The 13,778-nt window shown below is 32.2% G+C and overlaps 1 protein-coding gene across 1 annotated transcript in view; it reads right to left on the bottom strand.

Moving 5' to 3' along the window:
* Positions 1-1,105: 1,105 nt before the first annotated feature.
* Positions 1,106-13,778, bottom strand: part of LOC117178229 (pancreatic triacylglycerol lipase-like) — a 52,703-nt gene continuing 40,030 nt past the window's right edge. The window contains exons 3-5 of the mRNA XM_033369548.1: positions 2,582-3,007; positions 1,610-1,852; positions 1,106-1,524 (exon numbers count right to left, since the gene is read on the bottom strand). Coding sequence (XP_033225439.1) covers positions 1,106-1,524; positions 1,610-1,852; positions 2,582-3,007 — 1,088 coding nt within the window. The remainder of the gene's footprint in view (positions 1,525-1,609; positions 1,853-2,581; positions 3,008-13,778) is intronic.

Genomic DNA, 13,778 nt, shown 5'->3' with positions numbered 1-13,778 from the left:
AATCTTTTGCATCTGTTATCTTTTTACTTTTCTACTGAAACTTAGCCGAGAGGCTACTTACTGAAAAATCTGGAAATCCTGAAACTATGTATGTGGCTGTGTCAATCGAATTTTCTTTAATTCATTATCATAGCTTATGGAATTCCGTGTAAAAATTTCAGAGTAGACCGTTGAAAATTTGATCAAATATGATTTTTAATTTGTGGACGTACGTGAACGATTCGTAGCTGGACAGCGTCCACGGCTCGTGCGAAGCATAGGTTCAAAACTGTTTTGTTTTCTTCACGATTCACTTCTTGTACTATTGTTTGATAGTTTTTTCAAAAGGCTAGGACGAATAAAAGTTTACCAAATACAGGAAGAAATTCCAGAATAGAGTTGACGCTATTTACCTTGCCGCGGATGGGACCGTAGGAGAGTAATTTTTCTGGAAAAGATGTTCCCCTAATTTCGAGTCTAATCTTGATGCGCGGTGCTTGGTGCGAATTGTTTCGTTCGCTACGTATGTTGCATGTGTGAGCGAGAAAGATAATATTTCTATTTTTTCAGTTTTTGGGTGTTCGGCAGCTATAGTATACTTAATTCTCCTGAAAACGATAGTGGAATTATTAAAGGTAATGTGCCAAACTGCCAATTAGCGCGAACAAATATTATTTCGCAGTTTTTTTAGTGTACTGCAAATTTTGCTACTTTTCTTTATTTTCTGGTCCACTGTACGCTGCCCGCACGCGAATTGTGGACGCGTGTTTACACATTAAAAATCATATATCAGAAAATTGCCAACGGTCCAATCTACAATTTTCTACACAGTATTCCATATACTACAATAATGAATTACAGAAAAAATGATTCACTTCGAACAGGTCGCTTTTGTGACAGTTCGAATGTTTTGAAAATTTGCTGCATTAAGTTATTCAACGACTGGATTTTCACCATTGAAATGTGCACTTTGAATTAAACAACGTAGCATATTTAAAAATCGTAAGTGTAGATTTTTTTATCTTTTAAGAACAAAAGATATAGATTTGAGGAAAAATAAAAATTGGGATTAAAATTCCAAGTGGAATGACCCCTATATGTTTTTTCCAGTTTATAAGGACAATGTTTATGCGCATTGTGTTCTTAAACCGAAAGGTTCTGTGTCATTAGTTTTCAGATAGTATGTTCCTTGATTTGCTGGATAACTGCGGATTCCACCCATGAATGTAGTTTCATTTGTACACTTTTTCTCAATAAATTGCAAATAGGATATGCAGTTCAATGAGCAGAAGTCAGGACCAGGATTTGATATTTGTTCTGCTAAGTATCTATAAGATCGTCCATGAGAGCAGGCAGAAAAAAAATCGTTGTGACAACCTGGTTGTAAGAAGCCTCCATTTGGATAAAAATCGTAAAGGCCCAAATTGAATGGGTAACCCAATAATCCAGCATCTGTGTGTATGACTTCCACATGAAGAGCATCGTCAGGTGAAAGACGATCATTTGCAGAAACAGCAAAAAACAGAGGCCAAGCTGGATCCAGACCTAAAAATAGACGTATATGTGAATTAATTATATTACGTCCAAGGCAGTTAAAATTGAATTAAGATTGGAATATAAATGTACATACCTATAGTATGGTTTACTTTTTCATTTAGAGTTTGACCAGCAATTCCCATAACGTGCGCTCCAAGAGAATGACCGATAAGAGTTGTCGCTTCAGGTTTCATTCCATTTTTGTATAGAATATTGATTAATTTTCCAATGTATTTTCCTACACGTGGAACAAATAATCTAGCTACCTCATAAAAACCATTAGCTAAAGGGCTCCAGTTTACGGTGATGATATTCGAATCTGTTGTATTTTGCAGAGCTAGAGAAATACGAAATTTAAGTTTATTACTTTGAATTCTTTCGTGGTTAGTCAATTTGAATATTCGATTTTTCAACATTCAATGGTTTAAGGTACTGACTAGCATTACGGAATATTCCGTAAAAACTAACCGAATAAATATAGTAGTGGGGATTATGGACGTTTCCTAACCATTAGCACTGATTGAGCTCACAGTAGGTAGTCTACTTTACCGGTAGACAGTAAGTTGTAATCTTAAGGGTTTAAATTGAACAGTTTTGTGTTAAAAGCGTTTATAATTAAAACTTTGTAAATTAAAAGGTAAAGGTGTTTAAAGTGAATAATTATACACTAAACCCGTAAAAAGTGTTAAGTTTTAAATTAAAAACATCAACAATTGAATAATTTTATATTGGGCCTTCAAAATTGTAAACTGAAAAGAGCATATTTGCTCACCGAAATTTGGTAAACGTAAATCATGTATCTTCGGCTTGCCTAGAAACTTTGATATCAGTAAGACATATGATTCAACATCAAAAAATATTATCTATCGGAATATTGATGAAATTTTGAAATTAAATTTTAATTCGGGTTTGAGAATTCTTGTATTTAAGAAGAATTAAAATTCCTTATATTTCTTTACAATTCGTTTGACTTCCTTCAAATGCATACAATGTTTTTACAATAATACAGCATACAATTAAAAAAAAATTTAAATAGTAACATATTGTTGTAAAATTTTAGAATTACCATATCGAACTAAAGTGCATGATGGACCGTCGGAAGAAGTCGCAAATCCATGCGTGATGATGTAGGTGTGTCGTTCGTTATTAAAATTACTTTCTTTTAGTGCCGTTTGATTATTTACTCTCAAAATGTGAAATTCATCGCCGGATTCTTTAGTGTAAAGTTTAAAAGTTAATACTTCGCGAAGGTCGGTAAAAAAATTAAGTAAATTAAAATCTGGTATTTTTAAGTCAAGTTTGATGGGCTTCTCAAAATCGTCAAAAATCATTAGTGATTCATTGCAAAATATATTAATTTGTTGTTGGAAAAAATTTCTAAGCAGTCCATGAATTTGCTGAAGTGCATCTTGTCCTATTTTGTTTCCATTAATTGATGAAATGTCTGGCATCGAGTTTATTTCTTCGTTGGTAGTACTGGTTATCACAAGGCCTGTAAGGAGCGTATAAGAAACATAAAATTTAGGGATATCCCACAAACATTATTATTTTTGGTTTCACGAAGGTATGTAATTTTTCGCCACTTCTCTATTGTAACAATATATTTTAGGATAAATATACAAATATTTTCTTTTTCAGGGTTTCGTAGACCTGGCCAAAATCCTTATGCTTTCAGTCGGATTTCCGTTATTCGTCATCCATGTTTTAGGCGAAGATTTAAACCGAGCTTATGTAGTCTAGGCGCCCTGACAAAAAAAGCGTCGATTGGGAGTTAAATGCGACCTAAGGTTGTACTATTGAGATTTGTAGTTGTGAGCATGTAGAACAAAAGCCTACATGTTTGTGCCCATGGTTCCGGCAGCACTGTGTGCGTAAAGAATGGTTGGCGTTAACAAAAGCAGGGGTTTTGTTTGTTACAACTAACCTATAGGTCCTTCAGAAAAAAATTTTAATTGAAAATTTTAGGCCTTACAAATATCTAAAAAATGAAGTGCCGTAGATTAAGATTTTCTCATTATAGTTTACATGGAAAAAATTAAAATCACCCGAAAGCGTCTTCTCAAAAAATGCAATTATTATTGTAATAGTTAATTAGAAAATTTTAAACCTGCAAAAAATATGTTTTTTATCATCCTCAAGGATTGTGACAAAGTTTAGCACAAAATAATAATTAGTTTTCATAATAACTCATTGGTTATTAAAAAATTGACAACCTTTCAACGGAATTTGTAGAGATTTGGCAAAAATGATCTCAACCAAAAGTGAGCTATTGCTCTCTAAGAGAGTTGCAGTATCAAGTCCACATAGCGGGAAAACGGTTTATTAAAAATGCATGCAATAAATTATTCTAAAAAATATTTTTGCAACATTTTCAAAATGTTGGCGACGAACTAAAGAAAATGTATGTTTCTTTTATCTAATCGAGAAACTTAAATTATCCTGCTGTAAAAAGTGTTGTAAATATTGTTCTCATATAAATTTATATAAATTTAGTTCATTTTAGATATTTTATAAATACACTATAAACTTTCTTCAACCGTTTTTAAAATGACGAATCATCCTGTATCTGTTGGAAGAAAAAGAATTGCAGGTAAGTTCTTAAGATTGTACCTAATAACGAAACAAAATTTATGTTTTGGACTGTTGATTAGTGTGCTATAAAAAGCCTTGTAGAAGCCAGTCTCCCAAGGAAGGACAACAAGCACACAAAACTAAACAAATTCACATCCCTAGACATCCAATTGAACTGTCACTCACGTTATGTGCAGAAGAGAATTATTGAAGCGGCAGCGAAAGTTGCAACCACATCCACCTCAAAAAGAAGAAAAAGCAGCACGGAGGCACGTTATCAACAAGGACAGTACGCGAACAAATATTTTAGCAGAACTTACAGACAGACAAACTAGAAGAAAACCGGATGTCATGCATGAATTTAATGATAACACATTTAATCGATTAAACAATGTAATAGATTTAACTGATGAAAAAGATCGTAATGATTCTCGTTGTATGGAGGTTTTTTATTCTTGTCGTCCTACTAACGTTCAAGGACGGCCAGTCAGTTAGGAAGCGAGTGTGATTTTACAGCAAATTTATAATTTTATAATTGAAAACGAAGAGAAATGTCAATTTTTTATGAATAAAATACTGAGCAATTTTAAAGGGTAATTGTCCAAGTGCAGTGGAAAATGAAAAACTAGTAGAAATAAAAAAGAGACTGGTGTCCTGCTTGAAAGATATGAAGGGAATTGGTGCAACAAGTCAACTTTGGCTTCAGTATTTTGAAATGATAACAATTGTAAAAATTTCATTAAAGCTATAAGATCTGGAAATTGGAAGCAACTTGTACTTGCAAGATATACTCTAGCTTGAAGAAATCATGAAAAAAGTCGGATTTGATAAATTTTGTAAATCACTTTTTTTACTATCCGATGGTCTGATAAATTCTAGAGCTGTGTTTGCTCAGATATGACTATATAACAGGTTTTAATGAGAGCAATAAAATGTAGTAGTGGATTGATGTACGGTCGAGGTACAACCATAAACGTATTAACAAAATGGATTCTGTCAACAATTGCGTTGACAGATGTATGTAACAAAATGAAAGATTTCTGTAACGTTAACTACGCAACCTTTGACAAGGACGTGGGCACGAGAGTTTCCAGAATTTCCCCAGACGCAAGAGACTTGGTAAAAGTACATTCCTTTTTCGAAACTTATCAACCCTTTCCAGCAACAGATTATTTCATGTCCATTACTCTAGAGTCACAGGAGATGATTCCATTAACCGCTAGAAAGACGAGGCGGTAGGTACTACTTTGCAGAAGAATATTGTAGGTAACAATTTTGGTTCTGTAAAATACAAAAGAAAAGAAAGCATCATCCCTGCGCCCAGTAAAGTCAATCGTGAAAATTATCGAAGAAATCGTCACGGTTGACCCCCTGCGAATGTTTCAGCGAATCCCCTTAAATATCAAAAGGAAAGAGGAAATGAAAAATTATTTACAGTATGAGTTTACGCCTTTTCCTCTTTCCCCTTTTGACGAGGTGGGTATGCGTAAACCCAAAAACTCGGTGTTCTATGAACACTTTCAATGTGTTAAACTGGTTTCTTAATTGGAAAACTATTTGCACGTTATTGACGGAGGATTTATTTTGCATTGAGTACAGTGGCACCAAAATGATAACATTTTTATAATTTTAGGCCATTAGGTATCCTACTTGAAAAATCACTTCTCCGTTAGCAGTTTCATAAGGTTTAATGGATATCCGAATGCAGACACTGTTTTGAGCACTAAATCCTGCGAGATATTGTGTAGGAAAAGTAAAAACATCGGTCGAGAAATTGTCTTTGATAGAAGCACTGACATCATCTTTTCGCAAGAAAATTTCTTATTCAATGGAAGGAATAAGAAAAAATTGATTGACCCGCTGTGCCAGGAGGTTTAGAAAGTTCGTTTTCGTACAGCAGCTTCAAATTTATCGAACCAAAAATCAACTGTGAAATCTGATTAAAATACTCGAGACCTTACCGCCAAATGAAGGAGCTGCTAAGCAAAATTTCCTTCAAACTTACTACCAGATTCAGCAATGAGTTGGAAATGCGAAGGAAGCAACTCAGTGAGGTTGGAAACCGTTCACAAATAGTTTGGTTCCAGTTCTGAGCAGAGAAATTTCTGGTTCCTAAAGAGTGGATTAAAAAATTCACCTGCAGATGCAAAACTGGCCGCAAAACCGACACATGCAGCCTGAAAAACATGGCTTACGCTGATCCGTCAGACATCGATCTTTTTTTAAACAACTCTTTAAACAACCTTTGAAACGATAATGAACTTTTCCAACTTGTTGCAGGTGCAATTGAAAAATATAATAACAATGTGGATGCGACAACGAATTTGAAGTAGCCAGTACACTGCAATAGTATTTCCATTTTCGCAGTATTCGTAATTATTGATAATTTTTAATTAATAGATATAAATATAATATTTACACTAATGTGAAAAGACTATAAGAGATAGTATGCAGTGTTATTTTCTTTCCTGTCTGACAAATTGTCATAAAATAGTCATAATCGTCATAAAATAGTCATACTAGTCATAAAATAGTCAAATTTCTATTTTATAATTTAAAATTACTTATTCAAACGCTGGTTTAATACTTGTGTACACTTTATTTTGCGAAACAATTTCCTTAACTTACAGCCTTTAATACCATATTTCTGTGAAATGTCTTGTCTTGAGGTACCTGCTTTCGCATTTTCTAAAACCTCACACTTTTTTTTAACGCTAAGCGCTGCCTCTTCCTTGCTATTAGAAATAACATAGTCACTGCAGGTACTGCCCGCTTTTATCGCTTCGCTACTGGTTCCGATGCTTTTTTGTCATAGCCTGTGCGCGGACAAACCGCACGGGCCAGCACTTCTTGGAAGGATTAAATCAATTGATCCTATACACGCGTTCTTGTATAGCTTCCCAAAAAATTAGGGTGCCTGGGCTAATATCATTAATAATAATATTAGTCAGGGGTGAGTCAGTAATGACTAAGTTAGTTTGACTATACACCAAACTCTCGCTTTCTGTCACCCCGTTTTCAGCGTTTCTAGAACTTCTTGCTCAAGCAGTTTCTTGGGGGAGCAGGGCGAGAGCGACTGCGACATTATATATTCCAATTGAACTAAAAGCGAGAATTTGGTGTATATTGAATATTTGAATATATAAACGAGTTAAAAAATTTAAATACGATTTTCTAATAGTCTACGAAACCCGCTTTGTCTCGGCATATGTCACTAATTTAACGTCAATTTTTTCTATTGAGGACTCACCAAATGTCTGTAACGTAGGTAATAAAATCATGAACGCCAATTTCTTCATCTTTTTACAGAGTAAGAATTTATTTCAGCGTAATTTTATAATACAAAAAATTGTTTTAATTAGTATTGTAAAAATTTACTTGATTGATCTACTACTTCTCACGGTTAGTCACTGACTGTATCCAAAATGATTTTCACCGAGGCGGGAAATACATTTACAATTATTTTGCAATATTTTAAAATTATTGTTTAAAATAACTAACATTACTATCTGAAAAGGCTTTACCATGTTTATGCATATTTTATTTTTTAATGAGTGAGTATTACTTTGTTTGTAACGCTTTTTTCATAAATTGAAAGTATCGCCTTTAGAAACTTTGACTGATACCTACTTAAAGAGTAGGAAGAATGTTAAAAAGAACAAAGGACTTTAAATGAAAATCTAAAAACCAGAGAGAGTTCTTGAAACACTTATACACTATTGTTTCAAAGCCAGTCAATGAAGTTGTGATTAAATGTCACATCTTTAAAGTTTTATAGAGCGAGGCAATGAAACTGTCGATAACTACTAACGAATTTTTAGAAAACAGTGTTGCCAATTTAAAAAAAATATTCCAGGGTTTCACAAATATCAGCACAGCGTTGAAGCACAAAACTTTAGAGCTGTGTAAAAAATGCCTAGCCATAGTTTTAACGTATTCAAATTAAATGAAATGAAATCGCTTTTCATGTTGAGATCTTTAAACTTGTATTGAAGCTTGTAATTTCAAATTAGCAATTTTGAACGATTTGAATTTTATCATAATATATCATTTTCAGTTTATGCATTTTATATCGCTTCATTTTTAATAACCTATATGGAATTATGAATTTTCATCATCCGTAGTAAAACTTTCCTAATTACATTATCGTCCTAATTAGAAGGTATAGGTTTTATGTAAAATTTCACTTTGTCGGTTTTCATAAAATATGCACATTTTGAGACTCTCTGATTCAGAAAAATTTTTTGTTTGAAGGTATGTGTCTGTCTGTCTGTCTGAAGTATGTAGTCTGTAGTATATATTCTGTTGGCACGATAATTTTCGAACGATTGATTTTTTTGATAAGAAGAAAATTATCAGAGTCATAGCATTCTAAAAATCCAAAAATCCAAACTAAAATGAATATTTTGTGCCAAGAAACTCAAGATAAACAAAGATTTAAAAAAGCGTTGATTTTTGAAATCCCCACAAGAATATCGTAACTTGTTTTAATTTTGTCGAGAAGTTGAAAATTCAAATTTCGATCGTCCAAAATATAATCAAAAATCAAAAATTTCATTTTGCGGTCCAACTATCCATTTTATACATATGTAATGAATGTTACAAAATATTAGTATAAAATAAAAGAAAAAACCAAGGGACAAGTTCTGTATCTGAAACTGTAATTAATCTTTTAAAATACGATTTCAACAAATTTAATATTTTTTTGTAGAAAATGAAATTAAACTATTTTGTTCCAAATGAGCCTTTTTTATTAAAAGTTAATTTACACCTCATATTAATAAATATCATTTATTACAATTTTGTAACTCACGTTGATGATGATCATATTCTTTAAATAATGAACTTTGCATTTTTAAAACAGAATTTTTATAAATCAATTTAGCAAAATTTTTTCAGTAATAACTGTTTCATTATTCCGATTTATACAAAATCATTCCAGTATATTATAAAAAATAACGCGATATATGATTAATGTACGAATTTTGATTACAAGAGTAAATAAATCCTTACAAAGGTGAAAAATATTACACTATTGAATGCAAATTTTTCCAATTGTCGAATCTCGGGCTTAGTTAAGGCTCCCACTTTCCCCTAAACTTTTTACATTGAAGTTGTTACAAAAAAATTAATATTATCTTTAAAATTAAACTTTTAGTTATTATATTTCAAATTACATTATAATTAATGAAATTTTGTATTAAAATTTTTTATTTTCTAACTGACAATTCTTATATAAAATTAATCTTTATGATGGAAAATTCGTTTCCGTTTTTTCGAATGCATCTCTTGGCACCATCTGCATTCGTAGAAATATCAAATATTACATTTTCTCTCGAAAATTCATATTTTTAGGTTGAAAATTCAACTACTTTGTTGAAATTTTACATACTGGTTCAAAAATTCAACTCTGGTTAAAAATTTAAATATTTCGGTGAAAATCTATTCTTTTTGTTTTAAGATGTCCACCACTACGTTTTCATTGAGAATCCTTCTTTCAATGCTACTCTTTTTTTTTGAAAATTAATCTTTTTTGTCCTAAAATTTGGCCATTCAGTTTAAAATTTATATTTATAGGTTGAAAATTTAACTATTTGGTTAAAAGTTAAACTATTAGGTTATAAATGCAAATCTTTCATTAAAAATCCAAAATTTTCAACAAAACCGTTTACACTGAAAATGACAAAATTTAATTTTCAGTTTTAAAAAATTAACGAATTTGCAACCAAATAGTTACTTTTTCAACTAATAACATAACATTTTAACAAAATAGTTAAAGTTTTAAACAAGTAGATAAATTTTTGACCACAAACTAAAAAATAGGATTATTTTAAAAGAAAAACAGCTGAATTGAACCAAAATTTTGTAAAAGGTCGTTCAAGCTTAAAACAATTAGAGAAATTTTAAACAAAAAGATTAATTTTCAACCAAAGAAAAGAAGAATTTTCAACCCAAAAAAGATCCATTTTTACTCAATTAGTTTAACATTTAATCAAGTAGTCGAATGCCAACAAAAAAAAACAAATTTTAAACAAAATAGTTGAGTCCTCAACAAAGGAGCTATAACAAAAAATAATTCACAACTACCAAATTACAGTTTTAGATGCATAAATGCATATATTGTCGAGCGCAAAGCTCTAGAACGAACGAAGAAAAAAGAAAAATCTATACAAAATTGTGGAATTTTCAACCCAAAAAGTGAAGTTTCCAAAAAAATAGTTGAATTTTCAACCAAAAGGGATACATTTTTATTGTGTCTTTTTTCCTAAGAAAATCAAGTTTCTACCCGACGAGATGAGTTTTTAACTAAGAAACAATTTTAGTCAATACAGAAAAAAAATTCAAGTAAATTGCTGAACATTTTCAACAAAAATTTTTTAAAAAACTGTTCTCTTATGGTTTAAAAATCAAGTAATTGGTTGGAAATTCGTCTTTTTCGTAAAACATGCATCTTATTGGTTAAAAATTAATCTTTTAAACATCCCATCTAGAAATTATGCCCGAATTTGGGCTGGATTCCGGCAAGGCTGCCCTGCTTGTATCCGGGATCTGGTCAGGCTGCCCGGTCGGATTCTAGTTGGTTTCGTCACGCTGCGCTGGTCGGATCCGGGCCGGGTGTACCCAGTCGGCTCCCGACCGGGTTACCCGATCGGATCCCGGATACAAATAGGATAACCCGGTCGCAATCCGACCGGTTTTTCACTGGGGTCATACGTATCTACATTGAATATAAAAATGTTAAATTTAGGTAAAAACGTCATAAAATGCAATAAAATGTTTAATGCTTATTTCTATTTTAAAAGAATGCGCATTTTTTCTAATGATAAAAATAAGACAATAAAAATACTTATGTTCTAATACTGATGAATATAATGAATGGTAATAATATAAATTTATTCAAATGACATACAAAAAATTTTTTTACACTTTTTTCATGCATAAAACTTTAAGCGTGTTTTTCTCAAAACTTCCTTAAAACTTCAAAACGATCTTGTCGATCAATTTTTTTTTTCAGATTTAACAGATATGAAATGATAATAAGCATTCAATTAATTTATATACAGGGTGCGTAAAAAGTCCCGAGTCGTTTGGATATTTCCTCAGGTAAAATATTTTTCAAAAAAGTGAAGGTTATTCCTGAATTAAATTTCAACGAGGAATTCAATGGTGACCTTCATTTTGACCTTGAAGTTGACCTTCATGGCTTTTTGAAGGCTAACTTTGTTTTTTAAAATGTAATCCCACTTTTTTACATCTGCAATCAACAGAGCGAAAACTTTTACGTTCAGTTACGTACCCAAGTCATAGGTCAATTGTAGCGTTCAAGGTCAGTTAGAGGTTATATGAAATTAACAAAGTTTTTCAAGAGGTCAGTGCAATTCCTGAAGTAAATTTCAACGAGAAATTCAATGGTGAGCTCTGTATTGATCTTGGTGATGATCTTCAAGGTTTTTTCAAGTTTTTTCCAAGCTTTGCGTTTGCGTTGAGTATATTTTGCTCTTTAAATAACTCCAAAGAAAATAGTCGAGAGGCGTCAGAGCAGGAGATCTAGTAGGCCCCTCGCCTTTAATCTCCGTTATTCTTGGTACAATTTGGTTTCTGAGAAGCTCTTCATATGCACAAGCATTGAGATTACCATCGATGAAGAAAGGGCCTATCGATGTATCATTCAAGATACCGGTCCAAACATTAATCTTTAGTGGATATTGTGTGTGACTCTCCAACATCCAATGAGGACTTATGTTGGACCAATATCTGCAATTTTGCCTGTACTTCACCTTTTAAAGTGAAAGTAGATTCATCCGAAAATACTGTATTGTACAAGAAAAGAGGATCTCTATCAATTTTGTCTATGATAATTTCACAAAATTCAACCCGACGATCAGGATCCTCTTCACTAAGCTCTTGTACTAGATGAACTTTGTAAGGATGGAAATTAATGCTTTTTAAAATATTTTGCACTGTCTAAGGAGCAACGTCACGCTTATCCCTAGTTCGACGTAAACTAAAGCGTGGGTTTTTAACAAATGCTTGGGATATATCCATCTGCATCGCCTTAGATCCTGCAGATTTTGGCCGACCAGTTCTCTGAAGGTCCTTCATAGATTCATGATTCATAAAGCGCCTTGCAGTTCTTTCAATTGTTGATTTTGAAACACGATTCAGCCCTTCTCCATAACGAAAAGTGCGATTAAAAAGCAAACGAACTTGATCATAAGATCGCACTCGACCTACCCAGCTACGCATCATTAATACAGATGCCCTCTTTTTCCGAAAGTTTGGCTTGCGCTATAATAATCTTTTAGCTCAAGATAGTAAGTATGTACTCGTAATACGTAAATTTAGTTTCGATTCGTAAAATTAGTATGGAAAAACGGTATAGGATTTATGGTATCGCCTTAGGTATTGGCTTAGGTATCGAAAAACGGTATAGGACTGTGTAACTCTTCGGGGAGGAACAGAACTCTTACCAGAACACCTGGAACTTTTTATGAAAAATTTCCTTATGATTTTACAATATTCAAAGCGCTGTAACCAAGATCAATACAGAGCTCACCAATTAATTTCTCGTTGAAATTTACTTCAGGAATTACACTGACCTCTTGGAAAACTTTGTTCATTTCAAATAACCTGTAACTGACCTTGAACGTTACAATTGCCCTATGACTTGGGTACGTACCTAAACATAGAATTTTCCGCTCTATCGATTGCAGTTGTAAAAAAGGGGGTTTTCATTTTTAAAAATAAATTTGACCTTCAAAAAGCCATGAAGGTTAACTTCAAGGTCAAAATGAAGGTCACCATTGAATTTCTCATTGAAAGGGAATGACCTTCCCTTTGTTTAAAAATATTTTACCTGAGGAAATAGCCAACCGTCCCGGGACTTGTTAGAAAACCTGTATATTGAGCGACGGCTCAATTTTTCATATTTTTAGACAAAAGTTTTAGGGGGTATTCTTGAAATGTCACTAAAAAATTTACAAAAGTTTCTAAATCAATAACTTAACCGTTGCCACAGAAAAAATCGATAAAAGACGCTTTTTTCACTCTCCGAGCCAACCCCCACCCCCCACCTTATAAAGATTCACACACACGGGTGGTCTTTTGAATTAAAGAAACAAATTTCCAGTCATTTCCGGGTTTCCAAACATTTTCAACGATCCATAAACTTATTATATTCGAACTCTAAAGTTAAACATTTTCACATTTCAGGTAGTAAAAAGTAAAATAAAAAATAAATCACTCGCAGCGAATTTCTAAAATTTTAAAGTTTTGAAATTGAAGTTACAAAAAAAGTTTAAATCAATCACTGAAATTTAAACCATTTTAAATTACATTTTTTTAAGCAATTTAAAGCTAAAAACATCACCATTTTTTTGTCATTGAATATTTCAAAATATTCAGAAATCTAGAAGTTGTTTAACTAAAAAAATGAAATAGAGCAAATCACATACAAATATGTTTCTGACTGTATATTGTTTAGAAAGAATAATTTACAACTTTTTAATTGCTTAAACAAATATAATTAGATTGAATAATTACTTTTCTAAGAATGCTTTAAAAATCGTCATTAATTCTATGTCTTCTATTTTATTTAATTTTTTTAGTTATCGAAAAGTAACTGCTTGAGCAACTAAAAATTTTCCAAACAAAGAGAAATTTGTTCACCATGAGAAGAAATGTATAGAAAA

This window comes from Belonocnema kinseyi, chromosome 1 (genome assembly GCF_010883055.1).
Source record: "Belonocnema kinseyi isolate 2016_QV_RU_SX_M_011 chromosome 1, B_treatae_v1, whole genome shotgun sequence".
NCBI classification, from domain to species: domain Eukaryota; kingdom Metazoa; phylum Arthropoda; class Insecta; order Hymenoptera; family Cynipidae; genus Belonocnema; species Belonocnema kinseyi.
The sequence above is the reverse complement of the archived record's forward strand: the minus strand, read 5'-3'. Positions and strand labels throughout refer to the sequence as shown.